We start from the raw sequence: 27,344 nt of genomic DNA on the forward strand, positions 1-27,344 counted from the left end.
GAGAGACTATGGGGTCAGACAGGCCTGAGTTCTTAACCCAGGTTCTACTGCCTTGTAGTTGTGTGTGACTTTGAGCATTTACAGATGAAGAATAGGAGTCTCAGAGCGTCTGACTAACTTGTCATGATGGTTAACTTTATGTGTCAGCTTGACTGGGCCACAAAGTGGCCAGATATTTGGTCAAACTTTTGTCTGAATGTGTCTGTGAAGGTGTTTATGGGTGAGATTAACGTTTTTTTTTTTTTTTTTTTAGGAAGATGTTGGGGTAGGAGTTTATTAATTAATTAATTTTATTTTTGCTGTGTTGGGTCTTCGTTTCTGTGCGAGGTCTTTCTCTAGTTGTGGCAAGCGGGGGCCACTCTTCATCGCGGTGCGCGGGCCTTTCACCATGGCGGCCTCTCTTGTTGCGGAGCACAGGCTCCAGACGCACAGGCTCAGTAGTTGTGGCTCACGGGCCTAGTTGCTCTGCGGCATGTGGGATCTTCCCAGATCAGGGCTCGAACCCGTGTGCCCTGCATTAGCAGGCAGATTCTCAACCACTGCGCCACCAGGGAAGCCCAAGATTAACGTTTGAATCAGCAGAGTAGAGCAGATTGCCCTCCCTAATGTGGCTGGGCCTCATCCAGTCCATTGAAGGCCTGAAGAGAACAAGATGACTAAGGGGCCGCCTCCTACCAGACTGCCTTCTAGTGGAGATATAGGGTTTTTTTTTTTTCCTGCCTTCAGATTCAAACTGAAACATTGGCTTTTGCTTATTGGCTTTTAAACTGGAGTAACACCATCAGCTTTCCTGGCTCTCAGGCTTTCCTACTCAGACTGGAGCTACACCCCGGGCTGTCCAGGGTCTCCACCTTGCTGACTGCACGTCTTGGGGCTTGTCAGCTTCCATAATCACATGAACCAATTCCTTATAATAAAACATACTCATTCCCCCTATTGATTCTGCTTCTCTGGAGATCCCTGACTAATATATTTGCTCAAGTTTACATTGCTGGAAAATGGCAGAGCTGAAATTTCGGACAGGGTTACTCTTACTGCAAAGCCCACACTCGTGACCACTGCACTGCCAGGAGAGTGCATGCTACCTGGGAGCTACCATCCCACACCGCCACCCCTTGGTAGGGCATTCCTGTATAGAGTGCTCAGGGAAAACTTGCTTTCTAGACCCTTTTCTTCTCTGACAAGGAAAGGAAGCACTTGTGCCTGCTTCTGATTCCCCTTACCCATACCTCATTCTAGGGCTAATGTGTTTTTTACACCCAAGACAAATTTAGGATTCTTTCTGTTCTAGGTATTTGAAATCATCTTTTTTTGCATGAAGATCTCAGGTGCCTACAGATCAAACAAGAAACACAGGAATCATATGTGTATGTACTCAAGTTGATCAAAATGATATTGGGAGCTTGAGTTATACATAATTTGCCTAAATTATTTTCTCATTAAATAGATAAGCCTTCTAGTTGCTTTAACCAATGTGGACTATATCACTACTGTTTAAAGGCAAAGAAAAGTAAAACTGTCATTTGTTGAACATCTGTTATATGCCTGGCTCTGTCACTGTAATGGTTAATTTTATGTGTCAATCTGACGGGGCCACAGGGTACCCACATAATTGAACGAACATTATTCTGGATGTTTTTCTGATGGTGTTTTCAGATGAAATTAACATTTAAATGTGTGGACTCTAAATAAGGCAGATTGCCCTCCACAGTATGGGTGGGCTTCATCCTTAGCTGAAGGCCTGAAGAGAGCAAAAAGATTGACCCTCCCCGAGAGGAAGGGAATTCTCTAGCTGACAGCTTTGGACCTTGCACTATCAGCATTCCCTGGTCTCCAGCCGGCCAGCCCACAGTGCAGATTTGGACTCGCCAGTCTCCATAATTACACAGGCCAGTGCCTTATAATAAATCTCTTTAGCTAAATATACACATCCTATTGGTTCTCTTTCTCTGGAGAATCCTGACTAATATAGTCGCATATTTTATTTTATTCTTTAAAAAGTTCTGTGAGATTTAAACATTATTATGCACAGTTAACAGACAAAACAGTGAGGCACAGAGAGACTAAGTACGTGCCTAAGACTACAGAGTTAACCCATGCCTTTCCCCTTCCCCAGGCTGATTCCAGACCCCTGTTTATACTTCCCGTTTGCACAGAGCAAAATGTTACCAGTGGCTTAGAAATGTTACCAGTGATACCAGTGTCACTAGTGGTTCCAGACTATAGTGCATCCAGCCCAAACCGTACTACCCATTGAAGGACATGGCACAGCACACACGGACACAAATCTATTTGCTCTATGCAAATAGAGCTATCAAGGTGGGAGTGTACTTCAGCATTCACAAAAGCTACTTCCTCATCCAATATGCATTTCTCCAATCTGAGAGCCTGCTCTGCACAGCAGAGACAGAGCTCCAGCAAATTTAATTTTTCTCCAATGCTGAAAAACTCCAAGTTTGGAAAACTCTTTCTCATTTCTTGTCAAGGAGCTGGATGTCCTGGGTTAAGTCCAGCCCCTTATGAAACTACTAAAGGAAAAGGGCATCACAGGACACTGGACAGCAAAGCGGTGTCAGGCAGAACTGGGGAGAGGATCAGGTGGTAGGGATACATTTAGTTGAGGAGTGGGCTGGCCTCGGGTTTTCTGGTGAAAGGTTTTTTCATCCAACATTTATTAAGAACCTGTGTTGTGCCAGGCATGGGAAATCCAAACACAAGTAACACACTGGCTCTGCCTTCGAGTCCATAACCTAGCATATTTCACAAGGCGACAGGGAATTCATTCATCTGTAGAACAAACAGAACAACTACCAACTCTGTGCCAAGCCAGTGTGCTAAGTGCTGGGCATAGAGTGGTGAGTAAATCATGTATTATGTACAGCAGAAAGTAACACAACATTGTAAATCAACTATGCTCCAATAAAAATTAAAAAAAAATAAAAAGGTATAGATGCATACAAAACATCATGTATTATAGACTCCTAACCATAAGTAGGCTCACAGTCTACTGGGCCATCACACCTGGCTTCACAATCCCCAGAGTGGGGAGAGGACCCTGGAGCTCCTCTCAGATCTCCTTTAGTTGGTCTCTTCTGAAACAATGTGCTGTGTCTCTCTTTGTAGATTCTGAATTCACTCCCTACCTCAGGAACATTACCCTGTGACTGGGGAGAGATTATTGTATTTTCAATCATACTAAGCTAATGCTTTGGGGAAAAAATAAGACAGACAGACACTATATTCAGACATGCAACCTCCTCAGCCAGGAAGCAAGGCAGCCAGGTGGAGCAGTGACAGCCATCAGTCTTCCCTAGCCCAACCCAAGAACAAACAATCCTACAATATCAAAACAAGGAAATTGACATTGGTACAATCTACAGAGCTTATTCAGATTTCATCAGTTTTACAATGCACTCGTGTGTGTGAAGGTCCATGTAATTTTATCACATGTATGGATTCATGTAACTACCACCATGATCACAATATGGAGCTGTCTCATCACCACTAAGATCCCATGTATTGTTCTTTTATAGTCACATCCATTTCCCTGTCATCCTCCCCATCCATAAATGCTGGCAACCACTAATCTGTTCCCCACTTCTATAATTTTGTTATTTCAAGAATGTTACATAAATGCCATCGTACATAATGTAACACTCTGAGATTGGTTTTTCCCACTGAGCCAAATTCCCTTGAGATTCATCCACGTTGTTACATGCATTCCTTTTTATTGTTGCATAGTATTTCTGGGTATGGATGTGCCACAGTTGGCTTAATTATCAACCTGCTGAACTACATTTGTGTTGCTTCCAGTTTTCAGCTATTACAAATAAAGTTGCTGTGAACATTCACATACAGGATTTTGTGTGGACATTGGTTTTTGTTCCTCTGGGATAAATGCACGAGTGTAATTGCTGGGTCATATGGTAATTAGTTTTAAAAGAAACTGACACACTACTTTCCACATGGCTGTATTATTAAAGGTTCCACCATAAACATATAGTGATCCAAACTCTCTGCATCTTCACCAGCATTTGCCATTGTCAATATTCTATTTTATTTTAGCCATTCTGATAGGTGCATATCATATATCATTATGGTTTTAATTGCATTTTCCTTAGTGGCTAATGATATTGAACATTTTTTTCATGTTTTAATTTTCCATTATTATATCTTATTTTGTGAAATGTCTGTTCATGACTTTTATCTATTTTCTATTGGATTTTTAAAAATTTACCATACAGTTTTATCAGTTTGTTAGTATTCTAGTTATGAATCCTTTGGCAGTTATATAGCTTGCAAATTATCTTCCAGTGATTGGTTATTAAAAGTATATAATTAGTGGGACTTCCCTAGTGACACAGTGGTTAAGAATCTGCCTGCCAATGCAGGGGACACGGGTTCGAGCCCTGGTCTGGGAAGATCCCACATGCCACGGAGCAACTAAGCCCATGAGCCACAGCTACTGAGCCTGCACTCTAGAGCCCGCAAGCCACAACTACTGTAGCCTGCACGCCTAGAGCCCATGCTCTGCCACAAGAGAAGCCACTGCAATGAGAAGCCCGCGCACCACAACCAAGAGTAGCCCCTGCTCGCCTCAACTAGAGAAAAACCACATGCAGCAACAAAGACCCAACACAACCAGAAATAATAAGTAAGTAAGTAAGTAAATAAATAAATAAATAAATTTTTAAAAAAGTGTCTAATTAGGGAAGGCCTTTGGGAATGGTGGAGTTAGGGCCTATGAAAATATTTTCCTTCATAAAAGCCATGAGAACACTGACAATAATTCTAAATCAACTTTTCGAGAACTCTGGAAATTAACCAGAACACATAAATAACTCTTACAAGTTGAGATAAAAAGACAATACCCCACTTAAAAATGGTTAAGTGATTTGAATAGTTATTTCTCTGAAGACTACATAAAAATGGCCAATAAGTACATGAAATGATGCTCAACATTGCTAGTCATTTAGATAATTCAAATCACAACCACAATGAAATTGCAGTAAACACACCCAGTAAAATGGCTACATTTTTTTTAAAAGACAGTAACACATATTAGTGAGGATGTGATGAAACTGGAATCTTCATACACCAATGGTGGGAATGTAAAATGGTGCAGCCACTTTGGAAAAAAAGTCTGGCAATTCCTCAGAAACCTAAGCATAAATTTACCATATGACACAGCAATTCCATTCCTAGGTATATACACAAAAACTTTTTTTTTTTTTTTGCGGTATGCGGGCCTCTCACTGTTGTGGCCTCTCCCGTTGCGGAGCACAGGCTCCGGATGCGCAGGCCCAGCGGCCATGGCTCACGGGCCCAGCCGCTCCGCGGCATATGGGATCCTCCCAGACCGGGGCACGAACCCGTATCCCCTGCATCGGCAGGCGGACTCTCAACCACTGCGCCACCAGGGAGGCCCCAAAAACTTTTTTTTGAAGTATAGTTGATTTATAATGTTTCAGGTGTACAGTAGAGTGATTTAGTTTTATATATATATATATATATATATATATAACTTTTTCAGTTATATATATATATAAAACCTTTTCGGATTCTTTTCCATTATAGGTTATTACAGCTATATTCAACTATATTGAATATAGTTCCCTGTGCTATACAGTAGGTCCTTGTTGGTTATCTATTTTACATATAGTAGCTTACAAAAACTTGTACATGAATATTCACAGCAGCATTATTCACAATAACTAAAAAGTGGAAACAACACAAATGTCCACCAACTGATGACTGGATAAACAAAATGTGTATCTATACAATGGAATATTATTAGCCATACAAGGAACAAAGTACAGACATATCTACAACATGAATGAACCTTGAAACGTTATGCTAAGAGAAAGAAGGCAGACAAAAAAGGACACATATTTGTATGAGTCCATTTATATGAAATGTCCAGAGTAGGCAAATTGATAGAGACAGAAAGTAGATTAGTAGTTACCATGAGCTGGGGGAAAGGAAGACTGAGGAGTGACCTTTAATGGGTATGAGGTTTCCTTCTCAGGTGGTGAAATATTCTGGAATTAGTGGTGGTGTTTGTACAACTTTGTGAATATAATAAAAACCACTCAATTGTACACTTAATTTTTTTTTACTTTAACATTCATTTAATCAAACTAAAGGAAACACATATATTAAGAGAGTTTCACTAAGAGTAGTAGAGTAGGTAGGCTCACAGTTTCTCTCTAAAGTCAATAGCTCTTTGGCTTCACAGAAATGATGGGCGGGGCGGGGGGTGGTGTCGATGGATCCTAAACCAGGAGGACAGGTTGCCACGTTAACAGCCCAAATGAGTTCTCGAGGAGTTTGGGGGGCTTCAAAATGTGTCCTCTTCATATGCTCATGTAAACAATCTCAAGTATTATGAGCTACAGTTCAACAAAGCCTCTGACAGAATTGGTTACCAGAGATGGGCAAGCCTGGTTGGTCCCACAGAAGGAGCTGGCATCTGGACCATGCTGGCCGTCCCTGACCCCAGGAAAGAGTTGCTCAGTTCTCTGAGCTGCTTTGCAGGGGCAAATGCCCTGGGAAACGCCCCCCTTGGTGGCGGTACAGGAAGGTACAGGCCACATATATGGGGAAAACCACGTCTTGGTTTTCCAGGTTCATTACCTCTAGCTCTTGATTCTGTCTCAGAGAAAGCATCCGGTATTCTGTGCGCTTCCTGAAAATGGCTCTCCCATTCCTGTCCAAGGAGAACAGGCGCAGGCGGAACACGACCTTTCTTCTCCCGTGTAGGCTGACCCCGAGGCTAAGGGACTTTTTCCGTGCGCTGCACCGGAAAATGATGCGCTGGTTGGCGTAGCACAGCACCAGGTCCCAGCTGAATTTTAAGCCTTCCAACCGCCAGCTGCACTGCTTGTCCCTGTGGAGCTGGCCCCCGCACCGCAAGCTTCTCTCCTGGGGGTCGGACACGTAGACGCCCACGGGCCAGAGATTTCTGGTCTGCTCAGCCCGGAGGGGGCCAAGCCAATGCTCGTTGTACAAGGGACACAACCAAGAGGGAGGGATCAGTGCATCCTGCTGGATGACGTGTGCTGACGTCGGGTCGCACATTATGTAGGCAAGCCGCAGCTGCTGGAACACTGGCACGAAGGCTCTGCCCTGCTCGGTCTCCAGGAAAGGGGTGCCCTCCGAATCCCACCTGTAACTGGCAAACCATGCGTTGGTGTGAGGCAATAGGGCACAGCGCGGGCCCCTTCATGTCGGCTGCAGCTGCAAGAACATCCACATTTTCAGCATGGTGTACACGTCCATCTCCACCCCCATCACCAAGAGCCGTGAAGAGGCAACGACCTCTCGCATAAGATCCAGGCTGACTTCTCGCAATAGCTCCTCACTACACTGGGTCATCACGTTGTCCAGCAGCCACTGAAGACACATGGTCCTGATGTTCTTGAGTCCGTAGCTTTCAGCAGAGTAGTAGTAGCTGCACACGGTCTGGGCACTGACAGTCTCCTTCATGACCTGCCCGCACCGCTGAATCAGCTCATCCAGCTGCAGCATGCTGGCTGTGGCCAGGATGGCGACGACTCGACCGGGTGGGATGAGAATGGAGCCTCGGTACAGGGAAGCGAAAGCCTCGTGCAGTGCCTCGCGATCAATGTTCTCGTCAGGCATCTGCAACTCTATAGTATCCATGTTTGTCTCCCGCCAAGTGCCACTGAACATGCTAGCAAAGAACCCTGACTGGCACAAGTAGACCCTATGCAAGTTCCACTCCGCCCCCAGTGCGCGGATCCGCACGTCGCTCCCTTCTCCTCTCAGGAAGAGTGCCTCATAAGTGGACCCTGAATGATCTTTAGCACGTTTCCGGCGGGGCTCTTTTGTGAGCGGCCCCCCTGGGCCTGTCTTCCGCTTGCGGCTCCTCTGACGGGCGGCGGGTCTGGCCTCTTCACTCTCCTTCCCTTCCTTTCTCTCTGCCACTACTGCCTCCTCAGCCGCCTCCTTCCCCTCACTGGCACCTGGCTCCTCTGGGGCACGCCCCCACCAGTGCCGCCGTGGCATCCGACTGCTTTGTGCTCCCATGGCCTATACCTCAGTGGTGCAGCGGACAAGCTTCCTCTCCAGGCGCCGTTGCCACGGGCACGAGCTCATCCCAGAGTGCTGCTGGGTACTATGACGTTTGCTCTAATGGTCTCTCGAGAGGACGCCACGCTAAGCCACACCCACTAGGCCCCACCCCGCCGGGTAAGGGCACTCCGTACCAGGGATTCCACTCTGTTTATCTTTCCCTCCTGGGATGACTGCTCTCAGGCTCCCTTCATAGGATGATGGTGGAACAGAGGCCTTTGTGTGCGAATTTTACCCATTAATTTCAAGAACACAATTCGCTCTTGCCCGTCTAAAACAGTTAGTGATTATTCCTTTATGGAGAATTACATCTTGGTCCCAGCTCTGTCCTCTAGGCACCTTAATTTCCATAATTAACTTCTTTCTTTCTTTCTTTCTTTTTAATTAATTAATTTATTTATTTTTTATTAGTTCCTGCTTTACAACGAAGTGAATCAGTTATACATATACATCTGTTCCCATATCCCTTCCCTCTTGCGTCTCCCTCCCTCCCACTCTTCCTATCCCACCCCTCCAGGAGGTCACAAAGCACCCAGCTGATCTCCCTGTGCTATGCAGCTGCTTCCCACTAGCTATCTACCTTACGTTTGGTACTGTATGTATGTCCATGCCTCTCTCTCGCTTTGTCACAGCTTACCCTTCCCCCTCCCCATATCCTCAAGTCCATTCTCAAGTAGGTCTGTGTCTTTATTCCTGTTTTACCCCTAGGTTCTTCATGACTTTTTTTTTCTTAAATTCCATATATATGTGCTAGCATACGGTATTTGTCTTTCTCTTTCTGACTTACTTCACTCTGTATGACAGACTCTAGGTCTATCCCCTGAGAAAACCATAATTCAAAAAGAGGCATGTACCAAAATGTTTATTGCAGCTCTTACAATAGCCCAAAGATGGAAACAACCTAAGTGTCCATCATCCGAAGAATGGATAAAGAAGATGTGGCACATATATACAGTGGAATATTACTCAGCCATAAAAAGAAACGAAATTGAGCTCTCTACTTCTTTATTCCATTCAAGTAACCAGGAAATACCAGAATTTCTCCTGACCTTCCTTCAGGTTTTTACTGCTTCATTCTAGTCTCCCTTTTGCTGCTAATTAGGAGGTAAGTCATCCACGCAGAATTTGTACAACCCAATCAAATGAGAACGTTCTGTCATCACTGAGAATCTGTATCGTGTAGCTGATGCAAATCCTCCAATAATGAGAAAGTTTCATGTTCTGTATGAAAACAAATTTCTGGTAATTAGCATCCTCTTGTCATCAGTGTGTTCCGGTAGGTTGGCTGAATGGCCTGGGCCAAGGGATTGGCAGCTCTCCAAAGCCTCAGTCTGTTGGGAGTTCAGGCCTCTCAATAGTCTGAAAGGAAATAACTTACGAAAGAGGGAGAATGCTCAGCACTTTTCATTTCACACCATAGGAGTGGCCTAACACTCAGCACCCTCTGTGCAGAAAGCCCCCAAACACTCTCCTGTCGTTGTCACTTTCCCATTCAACCTTCTTGGGTCTATTGCGACTTCAATGTTTGACTTGGGAAAGTCTCCTTCCTTCTCTTTGTCTCAACCTTTTCTGTTAATTGAGTAATCTAGGGGAGAGCCAGGAGGAACTCTGGATCTACTGGATTTGTATTCTTTGACTGTCTTCACCCCCACCACTACCACCAACACCAAAAAACTCCCCAGGTAACTAAAAGGGGTTCTACACTGAATTCCAGTGTGATGAGGGCAGGTTCCCCACACCACTGAGCATTTCTCAGACACCAGCTGGGCATTCTACAATTCATCTCAATTCTGAAACTACCTACCCGGAGACAGCATCAGATTGCACGGGTTAAGGGTTCCGTCCTACAAGGCTGCCCCACCCCCTTCAGACGGCAGTCACAAGCCCAGGTTGTCACTTGTGCTTCTGACCGACCAGCTATGTATTAGAGGTTCCAATGGCTTCCTCCTTGGCTTTGATTAATGTGCTAGAGTGGCTCACAGAACTCAGAGAAACATTTTATTCACTAGATCACCAGTTTATTATAAACGAATATAACTCAAGAACAGCCAGATGGAAGGAGAAGCATAGGGCAAGGTATGTGGGAAGGGGGGGCCACCCTCCCAGCACCTCCAAGTGTTCACCAACCTGGAAGCTCTCTAAACCCAGTCCTTTTGGATTTTTATGGAGGATTCATTACATGGGTATGATTGATTAATTCCTTGGCCATAGATGATTGATTCAACCTCCAGCCCCTCTCTTATCCCCAGAAATCAGGGGGAGTTCCAACTCTCTATTCATGGTTGGTTCCCCTGACAACAAGTCCCCCATCCCCAGCTGCTTTCCAAAAGTCACCTCATTAACATAAACCTAGTTATGGTGCAAAGGGGCTTGTTATAAATAAGAAGACTCATTTCACCTTCATGGCTCTGAAGTGATTTCAGGAGCTGAGGACAAGAGACCAAATTTATGACAAAAGATGCTCACATTGCTCTTATTGTTCATGAAATTCCAAGGGTTTGAGGAGCTATGAGCCAGGAACTGTGGACAAAGAACAAATTTATATGAGAAATACATTTTGGTCCACTGAATGACCAAGTATAAATTTCTTATAAGTCACAATATTGCAGTGACTGAGAGAACAGCAACAAAGGGCTTTATTGGCAGGATATTGGGAAGCTTGCAGATGCAATGGGAGGCTGGAGACAAGGCTAGGCAACAGAAAGGAACCAGGACAGAAACAATTTGAGCTTAAACTGCTGCTTGCATGGATGACTTTCAATCGTGTATTTTGTGCTTACATCGCTCTGCTTAAGATTGAAAGTGCTGGGATTTAGAATCTAGTTGTCTCTATTTAGGTCACCTGCTGGCCTCTTGGATTTGGAACAAGGGTAGGGCAGAAGGAGCCTCCAGGAACCCTTTTGACTTCCATTATGGGAAGGCAAGCTTCCTGATCACCTCTGCAAATTCAAATAGCATGATCAAACTATTCCGTTTATTGACCCGTTAACAACAAACAAATATCTTAGCTTCCTACTTCTGTAGCCTGAGAAGCTGGAGTCACATCCTTCCCTTTTCATCTCCTCACTACCTTCCTCCAGCTTTTATCTGCTTGTTCCTTTATTTTTCCTATTGCCAAGGTTGATAAAGTGTATGCTTTATTTTGCAACCATGCTTAAGTTTTCCATGCTTTTTCTATAGATTAATTTTTTAAAATAAAGTTTAACATTATTATTTTTATTTATTAACTATTTTGTTTACACATCAGTCCAGTTGATGTCTCTCTAGTTATTTTGGTTGTCTAAAGCTCATTTTCTAGTAGAGTTTTCTAGTAGAGTTCTGCTATGTAGGTCAAGGGAGTAGAAAGGGGGAAAGACTGGATACACCCGAGGGTTCCCTCTGTGCCAGGCTCTTTATCAGGCGCTTTACCACTCTGACTGCAAACTCACCACATGCCCCACGCCTGGCCGCAGTTCCAAAGGGCCTGGGTGTTACTGGGCAGGTGGGATGCGGACTGACACATGGTCTAGCCCCTGAGGCCAGCCTGTGGATTGCTGCTTGGATAACTGTGTCTGTACAAGTTACTTAGGAGACTTTCTAAAAGAAATCAAGGTTCTAATCTTGGTGATTCTGGCTTAGTAAGACTCAGCGGGGCCTGAGAATCTGTCTTTTAAAAAAACCTCCAAAGGTAATATTTAGTGCTATCAGGGTAGAGAAATACTGATACCACTTATTTCCAAAGCCTACTACTAAAGAGTTTCATTTTGGACTTCCCTGGTGGCGCAGTGGTTAAGAATCCGCCTGCCAATGCAGGGGACATGGGTTCGAGCCCTCGTCTGGAAGGTTCCACGTGCTGCAGAGCAAGTAAGCCTGTGCACCACAACTATTGAGCCTGTGCTCTAGAGCCTGCGATCCACAACTACTGAGCCCGTGTGCCTAGAGCCCGTGCTCCACAACAAGAAAAGCCACTGCAATGAGAAGGCCACGCACCACAACAAAGAGTAGCCCCTGCTCACCGCGACTAGAGAAAGCCCGCGTGCAGCAATGAAGACCCAATGCAGCCAAAAATAAATAAATACATAAATTTATTTTTTTAAAAAGTTTCATTTTGTCTTTTTTAAAGATTGGGGTGTAAACTGAGTCAATCCTGACTGCCTCTCTCTGCTCTTGTGCTAACTTTCTGCAGCGTTGTCTCTAATTCCTTATGCGCAGTGTTAAATGTAGAGTACATAAACTAAAATCATTCAGGTCCCAAATGTTTATAAAGTTGTAGGGTTAGTGATCATAAAGACTTATTTTTTTTAATAAAAAGATATATATTTTATAAAGTTATTCCCAGGAGAAAAAAACAAGAGGAAATTTGCTCGGGTATTCCTCTGTTCATATCACATTTTGTTACAATTGTTCATTGAATCTCCTGACTCATGCATTGGATGCTAGTTCTTTTAAGGTACTGATTTTTGTCTTCATCTGTGTTGCTACCTAACACAGTACCTGATATATAATAAGCAGTCAGTGAATGTTTGCTGAGAGAATGTATGGATGAGTAAGAAGCTGATAAACTATGTCAAAGAATTGTGATGGCTGTCTTTCCCACCCTTCCCCAAAGCTGTACATAAAATTAATGATTTTTTTTCTTCTGATGATAGGCAAAGGGAAATCCTCTAAAAACAAACCTTGAACTCATCACCAGATATTTTCTGGATCACTTTGGAAATACTGGTAACAATTTTACTCAAGAGAAACCAATCCCTGCACTCTCAATACCAAAGAAAAGTAACAAATTACCATTGAGATGCTCAGAGACCACGCTGGTAAATATATATGACCTTGCAAATGAAGATGCGAGTTGGAGAACATCATTGTCAGAAACCAGCAAAGCCAGGTACCTCTTCTCATTTATACTGTGGATTAGTTTCTTATTTCTGCTATAACAAATTACTGTAAACTCAGTGGCTGTAATAGGGTTCTCCAGAGAAACAAAACCAAAAGGAACCAATAGGATATAAATGTGTATACGTCTAAGTATATATGTGCATAAATATATATTTAAATAAAGAGATTTATTTTAAGGAATTGGTCCATGTGGTTGTAGGGCTGGCGAGTCTGAGATCTATAGAGCAGACTGGCATGTTGGAAGCTCAGGCAGGATTTCTGTGTTACAGTCTTGAGGCAGAATTACTTCTTTGGGAAACCTTTGTTTTTGCTCTTAAGATCTTCAACTGATTGAATGAGGCCCACCTGTATTATCTAGGGTGATGTCCTTTATTTAAAGTCAACTGATTGTAGATATTAATCACAATATGTTAATTAATCACAATATAAAAAATATCTTCACAGCAACATCTAGACTAGTGTTTGACCAAACAACTGGGCACCATAGCCTAGTCAAGCTGACATACAAAATTTAACCATCATGGTGTCCTAAAGCAACACCAATTTATTTATTTTACAGTTCTGAGGTCAGAAGTCCAAAATTGGTCTTACTGGGCTAATGGCAAGGTGTCAGTAGGGCTGGTTCTTTCCAGAGGCTTTGAGGGGAGAATCTGTTTCCTTTCATTCTTCAAGTTCTAGAGGCCGCCTGTATTCCTGGGCTTGTGGCTGGCTGCTTCCTCCATCTTCAAATCACATCACTACAACCCCTGCTTCTGTGTCACATCTCCTACTACTGACTCTCATCCTCCTGTCTCCCTCTAATAAGGACCCCCGTGATTGCATTGGGCCCACACAGTCAATCTAGGATAATGTACCATCTCAAGATTCTTAACATAATCATGTCTGCAACGTCCCTTTCTTTTGCCATGTAAGGTAACATATTCACAGGTTCCAGGGACTAGGTTGTGAACATCTTCAGGAGGCCATCACTCAGCCTCCCATCCTCTGCATTTTCAGAATCCCTGTTATGGAGCACTGTTCTTTTCCTCTGGAAGCCATGGGAATGGACCACTTTGTGATGGAGGATACTTATGATTCAAAATGTTTAATTTAAATTCCATGATTCATAAGGTTCGGGGGCTTCCTTTGCATTTTTTTTTTTTTTACACCCAACACCATCAAATAATTTATTTGAAATCAGAATTAAAAGAACATATGACAGTTGTGAAATGTATGTTGATTCTGTTATTTCTCATCAGTTGTACAATTAATCTAGGACAAATTACCAGATAAATTTTACATTATTTCTTCAGGACTGTGGTTTCTCGACGACTTCAAACTTGGGATCTTCAAATATGAAGTTAGGGAACGTATTCATGTCTGCTTTACCACACATTTGCTTAAGCTTAAAAAGCTCCCTGTCTAGGTCTTGCCGATACTCTGGGCCAGCATCAACAGGTCCTCCAGATGTCACCATGGTTGATTATCTACCCACTTACTGTCGCTTAGTTCTATATTCTCTAATCTTGTCCAAGAAGAGTTTCTGTACAGGATCAAGTTCCTTATTAAATGCCACTGCTGTAAAACCGATGTTCCTCCTCAAAGAGACCGAGACTGCAGATTGAATGACAGAGGTCAACCTGAAGAGCCTCTGAAGAATCATGGTGATTCTGTTACCTCCCAGTCACCTTGCACTCGGTCCTGAGCTGCCAGAGCCACCGCCGCCACCGTTTTACTTCCCCTTTGCATTTTCTTAAAAACAGGAGTAGAGAATTCTAAAAGGCCACTAAACACTGGAGTGATGGAGAAATCTGAAAAATAAGGCCTTTTGGAACTCGAGAAGAAAATGAACTGGCATTCTTGATTGTACCTCTATTATTTGGAAAACAGTTATTTTTTTTCTTCCAGTTTTATTGGTATAGAATTGACATACAGCACTGTATAAGTTTAAGTTGTACAACATAATGATTTGATTTATATATGCCATGAAATGATAACTACAGTAGGTTTGGTGAACATCTATCATCTCATATAGATACAAAAGAAAAGAAAAAGAAAAAAATATTTTCCCTTGTGATGAAAACTCTTAGGATTTCCTCTCTTAACAGCTCTCATGTATAACATACAGCAATGTTCATTATATTGATCATGTGGTACATCACATCCCTAGTGCTTATTTATCTTATAAGTGGGAGTTTACACCTTTGACCACCTTCATCCAATTCCCCCTCCACCTACCCCCTGCTTCTTATAACCACAAGTCTGAGCTCTTTTTCTATTTTGTTTGTTTGTTTGTTTTTGAAGTATAAGTGGCCTACGGCACTATGTTAATTCCTGTTACACAGCATAGTGATTCGATATTTTATACATTACAAAACGATCAGCGCTGGAGAGCAGTTTTGTTAAGTTACAACCTTAACACACTGCATGTCATCACCAATAGTGAGTCTAACTTCCTGGGAAAGGGTGTTTTCTTCCAGCTCTGTTGAAAAACATTTCCTTTCCTGAGGGTAGCCAAAGCTTAAGGTCTGGGTGTCAAGCTGCTAAAAGATAGGGACCACCAAAAAATTAACTCAAGGCTTAAGATGTGAAAGGAAATGAGGGTGGTATGAAAAAGATGATTCCTCCTTCAAAGACACTGCCTGGCTGGGAAATGAAATTCTTCTGAACCGATAAAAAGCCAGCAATGCAGAGGTTGAAGCTTCTGAGTTCCACCCAGTTACCCAAGCTACAAACTTGGGTGTTATCCTTGACTCCTCCTTGTCTATCTTTTTTTTTTTTTTTTTTTGTGGTACGTGGGACTCTCACTGTTGTGGCCTCTCCCGTTGCGGAGCACAGGCTCCGGACGCGCAGGCTCAGCGGCCATGGCTCATGGACCCAGCCGCTCCGCGGCATGTGGGATCCTCCCGGACTGGGGCACGAACCTGCGTCCCCTGCATCAGCAGGCGGACGCTCAACCACTGCGCCACGAGGGAAGCCCTGTCTATCATTTTTGCATCCTTTTGTGTCCTTAATGCTGCTAGACTCTTTCCCCACTTTCTCTGTCTTGCAACAGCGGCCTCCATTCACACTCTCACCTCTTTCCCTGGCTATCTCCCAGGGTCTTTTTCTCTCATCTGCAGGCCCCTGGTCATCTTCTCAAATCCACCCTTGACCTAAGATAGAGTGAGATTTCCACAAAACAAGTCTGGCCATGCTCTTCTCTGCTGAAAGGCCTTCAGACGCTCCCTGTAACTTTTAGGATAAAGTCCAGGTTCCTTAGGAGAACTTGCAAAGCCTTTTCCACATCAGCAGGTGTCCCGCCACCCCCCACCCCAAAAGCTCACCTGAGCATGTCCTGCTTTTACAGGACTCTGTGCTGGTGCCTGGGGCCTTCTCCTGGTTACCTGCTGCCTACTCATTCTTTCAGACTCAGGTTCTGCCTTCTCTGGAAGCCCTTCTAGATTTCTCTGGGTTTGGTTCCGGATCCTTCCTCTGCTTGGCATGTCCCAATCATAGCACACATGACCACTTCTGTCACGCATGACCCAGTGCGTGGTAAGCAGCTTGGCACAGAGTTGATGTCGATGCCTCTTTAGGCCAGAGTTCGATAGAGCATTGCCCAGCCTGTGTCGGAGGGGTGCTGGGCTCTCAGTGTCCACAGGTGGGATTCCTCTTTCCCTGGGTCTCTTGCTCTGTCTCTTTCTCATTCTTGTTCTTCCTCACTCCTTGATTTTGCTCTCAGTCTCTTACCCTCTTTTGTTCTCTCTCCCTCTCTTACACATACACACACACACACACACCCCCTCTTTCTTTCTTACTTTTCCTGTCTTTCAATGCCAAGCAACCCAAGAAAAGAAGCCGTTGGCATGCCTAACTTTACTAAACCTTAACTGGGAACGCCAGGTTTTCCAAAGGTCTCTATCCACCACCCTCAATGGTGTGCAGTAACTGGGCTCCACCCCTCTCATGACTATACCATCGTCCCCCCTTATCCATGGGGGATACATTCCAAGATCCCCAGTGGATGCCTGGAACCATGGATAGCACCGAACCCTATATATACCATAACGGGAGGGGGGGACTATTGTATTGAAGGGCTACAGTTTTCCTTAATCACTGGGGTCTGGGAGAAACAAGGCTGCTCTTCGTATTGAAGATTCAAGGGATCCTATCATCAGTCATCGACCCTGATTTTGTTTCTTGTTTCAGGTCTCATTTTGTAGGCCAGACTCGCCCTGATACAAAAGTATTTTCTTTTCCTTGCCTTTATTGATAAAGCACAGTCTGGTTAGAAGTCATCACAGATTTGTGAATGGGCTTGCTATGGGTGCCTGTGGAATGTGGAATTTATCATCATTGCTAGTGATTCCTTTTGGGGAATCTGTTTTAATGGAAATATCCCTTTTTCGCAGACACGACTATCTTAATGGGGATGTACTTGGTAATTTTGCATCATCCAAAAGGGCCTCCCACAAAAGTAAGGCCTTGCAGACTGTCCCAGGTGAAAGCCCTCCCGTGGCTCCTGCTTGGGAGAAGATGGACAAGCTTCAGTCATCAGAGCCTTCCTTGGACACGAAGAGGATGGGAGAGAAGATCAGACCAAAGTCTGGCCTGATTGTCCGAGGCATGATGGCCGGGCCCATCGCCAGCTCCCCACAGGTGGGCTTGGTGCTCTTACTATTATTATGAGCATGGAAAGTGAGGACCAGACAGGGCTTAAGGGGCTGCCTGGCTTTATTTGGGGGTACCCCACGAGACAGCTCAAGAAGGGAGGATCTGCGTGGTAGATGGGAAGAACACAGGCCTCTGTTTCCTCCCTGGCTCTACTGTCAGCTCTCTGGGGCCATGGGTAGGCCTCATCACCTCCCCTGCCTTCGGTTTAACTATCTGGTCAACCAGGTGGTTACCAGGTGGATTCCTTTGCAGGGTGAGAACCCAGCTTTATCTTTGACATTCAGGCATGGGGGGACCCATCCCAGTCTAAAGGACATATATATATATTTTTTTTAACACATGGTAGTGAAAAGGGAAAAAGAAATCCCAATCCTTATAGCTTTGTTTTGTTTTAAAAAAATTCTAAAAACACCGATGTTTTATAGTCTCCCTTAAGGAGGGGCCGTGGTAGGGTCCCATCAGGTGGGAGACTAAACCAAAGGAGAGAATGAATGTCAAAGGGGTTTGTAAAACAGAAGAGAAACAGAAAAACAAAGGAAGGTCAAATGCCAAACTCAAAGTAGAGTATCAGTCAAATCAGGGAGCCTCAGCCAACCAAAAATAGGTCATCTGTGTCCACACTGGTCACCTCCACCCTCACGTGTGGCATGTTTACGTGTGGGTGTGGCTGCAGATGCCAGCACTGCTCTCCCAATTCATCTGGAATCAGGGCAGCAAGCAGTGGACCTTCTCCCTGCCTCAGCCTACGTCCTGTGAGATTTTCGGACAAGATCTTTGTTCCTCTTGGCCATGGTCTCGTTTGTTAGACCAGGTGTCTAAGATCCCTTCGAGATCTGGAATTTCATGGCTCAGTGATGGTCATGCAGTTGGGAAAGGGAAAAGTATTTTAATAGTCTTTTCAGAAAACTAGGGGTATTTTTTAATATTACACCAAACCTAGACAAGTTGAGAATTACGTTTTATTTGACAGACTTTCTGAGAACTTAAGCCTGGAAGACAGCCTCTCAGATAATGCTGAGGGACTGCTCTGAAGAGGTAAGGGAGGAGCCAAGATATACAGGAGTTTTTGCAAGAAACCAGCTAGTAGGAACAATCAAAAGGTTACTGTTAATTAAAGAAAAACAGGGACTTCCCTCGTGGTCCAGTGGTCACGAGTCCAGGCTTCCACTGCAGGGGGTGTGGGTTCGATCTGTGGTTGGGGAACTAAGATCCCACATGCTGTGTGGCGTGGCCAAAAAAAGAAAAGAAAGAAAGGAAAAAAAAGGGAAAAACAGACATCTCAAGTTAATGAAGTTAGCACTTTTCTTTGTACAGGAAGATGCAGAGTCTGAGTTCATTTAAACCATTCCTTGAATACGCACCTTATCAATGGAAAAAAATGTTGCCTGCCATTTCAGTAAGCAAAGGATGTGGCAGCCATCAAACCATCACACTACAGCGGCCTGATGGTGAGCCCTGAGGGAATTCAGGGTAGAAATAGGATGCCGACCATCAGACACTACAGCCACCACCAACCCCCGCATAGTGCACCCTGAGGAGACTCAGGATGTGAAAGCACAGGATGCTGACCCCAGAGAGCTGAGGTGCGCATCAAAGGAATGATTTCAGTGAGCCCTGACTTTTGCATCTTCCCATATATAGAAAAGTACTAAATTCCTTAACTTGAGATATCTGGTTTTCTTTTTCTTTTTTTTTTAATTTATTTTTTATTTTTTATTTATTTATTTTTTTTTTTGTGGTATGTGGGCCTCTCACTGTTGTGGCCTCCCCCGTTGCGGAGCACAGGCTCTGGAGGCGCAGGCTCAGCGGCCATGGCTCACGGGCCCAGCCGCTCCGCGGCATGTGGGATCTTCCCAGACCGGGGCATGAACCTGTGTCCCCTGCATCGGCAGGCGGACTCTCAACCACTGCGCCACCAGGGAAGCCCTAATTTATTTTTTATACAGCAGGTTCTTATTAGTTATCTATTTTATACATATTAGTGTATATATGTCAATCCCAATCTCCCAATACATCCCACCCCCACCCCCACCCCCCCGCTACTTTCCCCCCTTGGTGTCCATATGTTTGTTCTCTACATCTGTGTCTCTATTTCTGCCCTGCAAACCAGTCCATCTGTACCATTTTTCTAGGTTCCACATATACGCGTTAATATACGATATTTGTTTTTCTCTTTCTGACTTACTTCACTCTGTATGACAGTCTCTAGGTCCATCTCCCTCTCTACAAATGACCCAATTTCATTCCTTTTTATGGCTGAGTAATATTCCACTGTATATATGTACCATATCTTCTTTATCCATTCGTCTGTCGATGGGCATTTAGGTTGCTTCCGTGACCTGGCTATTGTAAATAGTGCTGCAGTGAACATTGGGGGTGCATGTGTCTTTTTGAATTATGGTTTTCTCTGGGTATATGCCCAGCAGTGGGATTGCTGGGTCATATGGTAATTCTATTTTTAGTTTTTTAAGGAGCCATACTGTTGCTTAAAACATACTGTTCTCCATAGTGGCTGTATCAATTTACATTCCCACCAACAGTGCAAGAGGGTTGGTTCCCTTTTCTCCACACCCTCTCCAGCATTTGTTGTTTGTAGATTTTCTGATGATGCCCATTCTGACCGGCGTGAAGTGATACCTCATTGTAGTTTTGATTTGCATTTCTCTAATAATTAGTGATGTTGAGCAGCTTTTCATGTGCTTCTTGGCCATCTGTATGTCTTCTTTGGAGAAATGTCTATTTAGGTCTTCTGCCCATTTTTTTTTTTTTTTTTTTTTTTTTTTTGCAGCATGCGGGCCTCTCACTGCCGTGGCCTCTCCCGTTGTGGAGCACAGGCTCCGGACGCGCAGGCTCAGCAGCCATGGCCCACGGGCCCAGCCGCTCCGCAGCATGTGGGACCCTCCCGGACCGGGGCACGAACCCGCGTCCCCTGCACCGGCAGGCAGACTCTCAACCACTGCGCCACCAGGGAAGCCCTTCTGCCCATTTTTTGATTGGGTTGTTTGTTTTTTTAATATTGAGCTGCTTGAGCTGTTTATATATTTTGGAGATTAATCCTTTGTCCGTTGATTCGTTTGCAAATATTTTCTCCCATTCTGAGGGTTTAGACAAGTTGTTTCTTAATGTGGAATCTGAAACCATCCCAATGAACTTTTTCTACATATCAGTTTCTACTGGTTTGTCTTGAACTTTGAATGACTCTTTTACCACTGCATGGTTTAGTAACATGATGCATTGGATCATGTGGAAATTATTGGTTTACTAAGTTATATGGATCTTCTGAACATTGACACATTTCAATATACAAAAAAACCCACATAAAAATTGCATTTGTTGATGTCACTACTCAACTTATCAGAAAGTTTTTGAGCAGCCCTCCAGTTCACAATGGCAAACACAAGTGTCCTCAGATTCTAATTTTTACCTGATGACTTGTATTTTATCACGGCAACAGTGTATCATTTATTTTCCTTGACGTGACAGGCTCAGTTTATTTTCAAGAAAATGCCTGCCAAATACTCAATACTCAATATTCAAGTACTGAATAACCATAGTTCATCTGTCAGTTGTTCCATGAAAAAAATAGCAAGTTTAGCTCACAACTCAGATGGCTGCATAAGTGCTTCTCCTGGTGACAACCTCATCCTCTGCATCCCGCAGAATGTTTATATATACCTCGCATTTTGTCACACAGACTGTTAAAGAGATGTATAACATAGGGTCAAGATTGAACACAATTAATATTTTTTATGCTTCAGCATGGACATTCTTAAGTGAAATTGGCACTTCACTTATTTACTTTTATTGCAAATGGTGTTAATACCTTGAGTACTGGTAAAGTTTGGTGCTGCTGCCTTGATTCGTGCTAAGGGCCAGCCAACAGTTTTTCCCACCAGTGCTTTATGCCATCAGTACAAATGTGGACACAGTGAAAAAGGCAAATCATGTTGTATCATTATTATGAAAATAATTTTGAGCTCCCTGAAAGGGTTTGGGGTTAGACCTGTAAGGTCGGTGAACTGCGCTTTGGGAACTGGTAGACCAGATGAACACTAGGGTCCTGTCCTATCATGACTTTCTAATCATCAAGTCTGTGCAGTTCAGACCCCTTCATAACTGAGGTGTAAGGAAGATGGCTTGTACCTGCTTTACTGCTGACAGATTGCTGCAAACTTCTCCCCAAAGGAGAAGTGATTGTTTTCGGAGGTGTTCTTTTCCCCTGGGGTATCTGAATCCCGTGAAGAACATAGAGGTAGAATTTCCCCAGGTATTCTGGAAGGTATTCTGTGGGCCTTTGAGTACCTTGGCCATACTTATTGGTTGCTCAAGAGAAAAGAGCAAGGTTGCTAGGTATGACATCATTAGGTTTGGCATATGGATCAGCTCTGCACTTTTGAAGAATGAGTAAGAGGCTGGGTTCCCTGCCCTTGGCCGGAAGTTTGGGTCTCTTTGGGAATGTTGACTAATGTTTTCCTTGTTCTGTGGCAAGGGATGCCCTGGGTGGCTTTCGGAGGAGGTTTAGTGCCTAGTAATTTCCACCGGGTGGGAATATGGCAGAATTAGCTGTTCTTTTTCCGGCACAGGCTTTACAGTTTGGCTCAGGATTATTTCTGGAAATGCTGGGAGGTCCAGAATTTTAAACCCAGGAAGAGCCCAGCAGGTGTATTTTTGTCCCCTACCCCTACTCCTCTACCTCAGATTGGTAACAACGTGAGTTCTCATTTCATTGGTTAATGATTGATAGTGAGAGAGGACATTTCTGTTGACTCCTCTGAAATTCCTTCATTTCAAAAAGTAAGCATTGCTTACTATGTATAGGTCACTGGGCTGGGAGCTCTGGGGACACCAGAGTTGAAGGAAGAATGGCCTCCATCACCTGGTCTACTGGCAGGAAGGGTTAAGGCCATATGTAAGTGGGGACGGGGGCAAAGATGCATAGCAGTAAGTAATATTTGCTGGCTGCTGTGCAGGGTTTGGCTCTGTGTTGGTGCCTTACATGGGTCTGGGTCTCTCCTTTAGTCCTCACCATGGTCTTGTGGGAGATTGGCACTGCAGGTCCCCAGTCCCTCATCCAAAACCTTTGAGCAAATGTGTTTTGGAATTTAGATTTTGTTTTTAAACTTCAGAAAGGAAATACAATGCATAAACCACATACCAAAGAATGCCTGCAGTAGGGTTTGGAGTAGCATCCCATAAACAAAACATTTCTGCAGCAAAACATCTGAGTATTCACACTTAAAAAAGGACCGCAATGGAATTCCCTGGCGGTCCAATGGTTAGGACTCTGTGCTTTCACTGCTGAGGGCCCGGGTTCAATCCCTGGTCTGGGAACTAAGATCCCGCAAGCCACGTGGCCAAAAAAACCAAAAGAAACAACAAAAAAAAAACCAAGAATTCAAGCAACCTACCTCATAAGAATGAAAAAGAATTTGCCATGAGATTCCAAAAGAAACGTTCATTTTTTAGGGGCTTTGGGATTTAGGAATTATTGATAGCAGGTTGTGGACAGGTTCTATTGCAGGTGGGGAAGTGAGGGACAAAGAAGTTCAATGACTTGCCACAGAGCACACGGCTGGCAGGGGGTGACACGGGAATTAGAACACAGGTGTGACCCTGGAGCTCTCTGTAAGGGGTATGGGGGGGGCCGAGGCATGCTCCTGGGATTTATGTGGGTGGGGTTCTGTGAAAGCGTTACAGAAATGGTAGCCCCTGCGTGTCTCCTCAAAGGGTGGGTAGGATTTTAAGAGGAGTTGAGGATGGGAAAGACATTCCTGGGGGAGGGAAGATCATGGGTAAATGCTTGACGTGGGATATTTTCTCATCTCCCTCCAAGGGGATCCTCACCGCTGCTTTTGTCCTTGCTCTTTTCAGGATTCCCTCCGCAAACGCTCGCTGAGGCAGTTCCTGGCCTTGAGCAGCACGACCCAACCCCACGAGGAGGGGAGCCTACAAGCGCCCGAGCTGTCTGCTCACACCCCAGCCTGTCCCCCGCCTGTCCCACAGGAGGGCCCGGCTTCCAGCACCACCTCCACCCCCAGGAGCACCCTGGACCTGCTCAGCCAGCTGACCTTGGAAAAGTGGAGAGCCTCGCCCAGCAGCCCTCTTCACCTGCCAGGCAAAGGGCTTTCCCAGAGCGGGAGCGGCCGGTGGAGAGACCTTTCAGAGGACAGCCCAGCCGTGGACAACGGCCTAGAGGCCGACAGGACCGCCTTGAATTTCTCCTTGTCCAGTGGGAATGCCCCGACGACCCAGGAGAGGCTGGAAAGAGTGTTCAAACGGCAGGGGAGCCAGCCCTCAGCCCTCAGGTGAGTGTGCTGTGCCCAGATGATGGTTTTCGGAGAACCGTCCAGTCCCGAGTGGCTCCTTGGGCTCTCTGAGCGAGGCTGTGAAGTAGGAGAGGTGATGATAGTCACTCCACCAGGGAGAAAGCAGCCCAGAGTGCACACACCAGGAGGCTTTGCGGGGGGGTGGTTCTTTAGCCCTTATCACTTCTTCTCAAGGGTCAGCCTGATATGGTACAAGAGATGCGTCGAAGCCAGAGGTATAGTGGTGAATCAGTTCCCACAAGGCTCCTCTGGGGCAATTTTTTTTAACCCTATCCTAAGTCCTTCCCTTTTATTCTTTCACAATGGACCTTGGTGATCCCTACGCTGATTGTTTTTTGACTGTTAAACCAACCTTACATTTCTGGAATGAACCACCCTTGGCTATGACGCATTATCTTTGTATATATTGTTTGATTTGACTTACTAATATTTTGTGTAGGGTTTTGTATATAAATTCATGAGGGAGATTGGCTGGCAAATTTCCTTTCTTGTAACAACAGCCTTGTCAGATATTGGTGTCCAGGATATGCTAGAAGTGGTCCCTCTTTTTTTTTATGGTCTTGAAGAGTTAGTGTGAGATTGGTCTTATTTCTTCCTTAAATATTTGGGAGAATTTTCTGGAGAAGGCTTCTGAGCATTGAGTTAAAAGGTTTTAAATTGTGGATTCAATTAAAAAATTTTTTTTAATTAAAATTTTCTATTTCTTCTTGTGTCAGTTTTGGCAAGTTGTATTTTTCCAAGGAATTTAACCACTTAATTTATATTTTAACTTTACTGATATAAAATTGTGTAATTATACACAATTTTTTTTATTGGAATAAAATTGCTTTACAATGTTGTGTTAGTTTCTGCTATACAATGAAGTGAATCAGCTATATGTATACCTATCTCCCCTCGCTCTTGGACCTCCCTTACACTCCCCCCCCATCCCACCCATCCATGTTGTCACAGAGCACCGAGCTCAGCTCCCTGTGCTATATAGCAGGTTCCCACTAGCTATCTATTTTACGCATGGTAGTGTATATATGTCAACCTTAATCTCCCAACTCGTCCCACCCTCTCCTTCCCACCCTGTGTCCAAATGTCCATTCTCTATGTCTAGGTCTCTATTCCTGCCCTGCAAATAGGTTCATCTGTACCATTTTTCTAGATGCCACATATATGTGTTAATATACGATATTTGTTTTTCTCTTTCTGGCTTACTTCAGTCTGTATGACAGACTCTAGGTCCATCCACATCTCTACAAATGACCAAATTTCATTCCTTTTTATGGCTGAGTAATATTCCATTGTTTATATGTACCACATCTTCTTTATCCATTCACCTGTCTTTGGACATTTAGGTTGTTTCCATGTCCTGGCTATTGTAAATAGTGCTGCAATGAACATTGGGGTACATGTGTCCTTGTGAATTATGAATATCCTCTTATTGTCCCTTTAAAGTCTGTAAGATCTGCAGGGATGTCTCTGTTTCCATTCCCGATACTGGTAATTTGTGTTCTATGAATTATATGCTTTTTTCAAAGAGCTAACTTTTGGCTTTGTAAGTTTGTTTTCTAATTAATCGATTCCCACTCTTACTTTTATTCTTTCTTTCATTCTGCTTTCTTTGAGTTTAATTTGCTATTATTTTCTATTTTATTTTATGATTTATTTCTATTTTATCTTAAATTATTGATTCTCAGCCACCTCGTCCTCCTTCTTCTTGTTCTTCTTCTCCTTCCTCTTCCTCTTATTCTTCCTCCTTTTCTTCTTTGGGCATTTCTGATTCTAATTTTTAGGGGGCTTTGTGACTGCTATTTCAGGATTATTTTCAATATTTCTTACATATAATTATTAATATTGAGTACTACCATTAATTGAGAGTTTACTTAGTGCCTGATACTATACGAGGCACTTTTCATATATTATTCTATTTCATACTTGAAAAAACCTGCAAGGAGGTATTATTATTCCTCAATTTACAGATGAGGGAATACAGACTTATAGAGGTTATCACTCCCAAGGTTGCCTAGCCAGGAAGTGAGTGGGGATATGAACCTAGGTGTTTCTGAGTCCAAAGCCCATCATGCCTGTAAGCACCATCCTGTTCTAGTTAGGTAATTGCATTTTTGTTTGTGTGTGTTGTGTATGTTTTAAACACTAGTAATTTGCTTGGAGAATTTCTGCAGGGGTGGGTATAAGAAGTATTCGGCATCCTGGTTTGTAATACTGGCTTTTTTTTTTTTTTTTTTTTTTTTTTTTGTGGTACGCGGGCCTCTCACTGCTGCGGCTCCTCCCGTTGCGGAGCACAGGCTCCGGACGTGCAGGCCCGGTGGCCACGGCTCACAGCCCAGCCGCTCCGTGGCATGTGGGATCCTCCCGGACCGGGGCACGAACCCACGTCCCCTGCATCGGCAGGCGGACTCTCAACCACTGCGCCACCAGGGAGGCCCAATACTGGCTTTTTTTTTTTTTTTTTTTTGCTTGCTGTACGCGGGCCTCTCACGTTGTGGAGCACAGGCTCCAGACGCACAGGCTCAGCGACCATGGCTCACGGCCCAGCCGCTCCGCGGCATGTGGGATCTTCCCGGACCGGGGCACGAACCCGCGTCCCCTGCATCGGCAGGCGGACTCTCAACCACTGCGCCACCAGGGAGGCCCAATACTGGCTTTTTTTTTTTTTTTTTTTTTTTTTTGCTGTACGCGGGCCTCTCACGTTGTGGAGCACAGGCTCCAGACGCACAGGCTCAGCGGCCATGGCTCACGGGCCCAGCCGCTCCGCGGCATGTGGGATCCTCCCGGACCGGGGCACGAACCCGCGTCCCCTGCATCGCCAGGCGGACTCTCAACCACTGCGCCACCAGGGAAGCCCCCAATACTGGCTTTTTAAGTCATTTACTGTGCGCCTAATATGTGCCAGGCACTTAGGCACTGGTAGCGCAAGGCAAGCTAAGCAGATATAGTGTATTAACTCCCTTTGTGACCATAGATAAGCTGGGCCTACTTTGCTTACACATTTTGTGACTATGTTATTTGATGCATACACATATAGAATTCTTATAGCTTCCTGCCGGATAGTCTTTTCTATCATTATGAAATCTCTCTTCATCTCTAATAATGCTTATTGCCTTAATGTCTATTTAGGTATAGCTACTTCAGCTTTCCTTTGATCAGTGTTTTCATGGTATATCTTTTTCTCCATCTTTTTACTTTCAGCCATTCTGTAGCTTTACGTTTAAAGGTGCCAACCAAAAGTCTGTGCGGTTTATCAAGATCCTTCACCCTTTAAAAGAATAATTATTATAATTTATTTAAATTAAAATAAAGCAAAACAAAACAAAACCAGTTTACCCATTTCTCCCACCTTCTACCCACCTCAGCCTTCTTCTTTTTTAATTAATATCTTTTAAGGCTACAAATTTCCCTCTA

General features: G+C 44.1%; 3 protein-coding genes across 5 annotated transcripts in view; 1 reads left to right on the top strand and 2 right to left on the bottom strand.

The window, feature by feature from the left end:
• Nucleotides 1-27,344, top strand: part of MINDY4 (MINDY lysine 48 deubiquitinase 4) — a 161,594-nt gene that overhangs the window by 41,250 nt on the left and 93,000 nt on the right. For all 3 annotated transcript variants that reach the window (XM_082631676.1, XM_082631678.1, XM_082631677.1), the window contains exons 3-5: nt 12,726-12,961; nt 17,346-17,592; nt 23,479-23,912. In XM_082631676.1, the coding sequence (XP_082487802.1) occupies nt 12,726-12,961; nt 17,346-17,592; nt 23,479-23,912 (917 nt within the window). The remainder of the gene's footprint in view (nt 1-12,725; nt 12,962-17,345; nt 17,593-23,478; nt 23,913-27,344) is intronic.
• LOC309810758 (germ cell-less protein-like 1) lies at nt 6,514-8,052 on the bottom strand (the record flags this gene model as incomplete). Its single annotated transcript, XM_082632977.1, is given in 2 exon segments — nt 6,514-7,224; nt 7,228-8,052. Coding segments are annotated over 2 exon segments (1,536 nt in total).
• LOC309810015 (ATP synthase-coupling factor 6, mitochondrial-like) lies at nt 14,026-14,708 on the bottom strand. The gene is given in 3 exon segments (XM_082631679.1): nt 14,026-14,434; nt 14,438-14,446; nt 14,450-14,708. Coding segments are annotated over 3 exon segments (348 nt in total). The 5' UTR covers nt 14,615-14,708; the 3' UTR covers nt 14,026-14,260.

The sequence above is a fragment of the Mesoplodon mirus genome (genome assembly GCF_964341445.2).
Source record: "Mesoplodon mirus genome assembly, chromosome: 9".
Classification (NCBI taxonomy): domain Eukaryota; kingdom Metazoa; phylum Chordata; class Mammalia; order Artiodactyla; family Ziphiidae; genus Mesoplodon; species Mesoplodon mirus.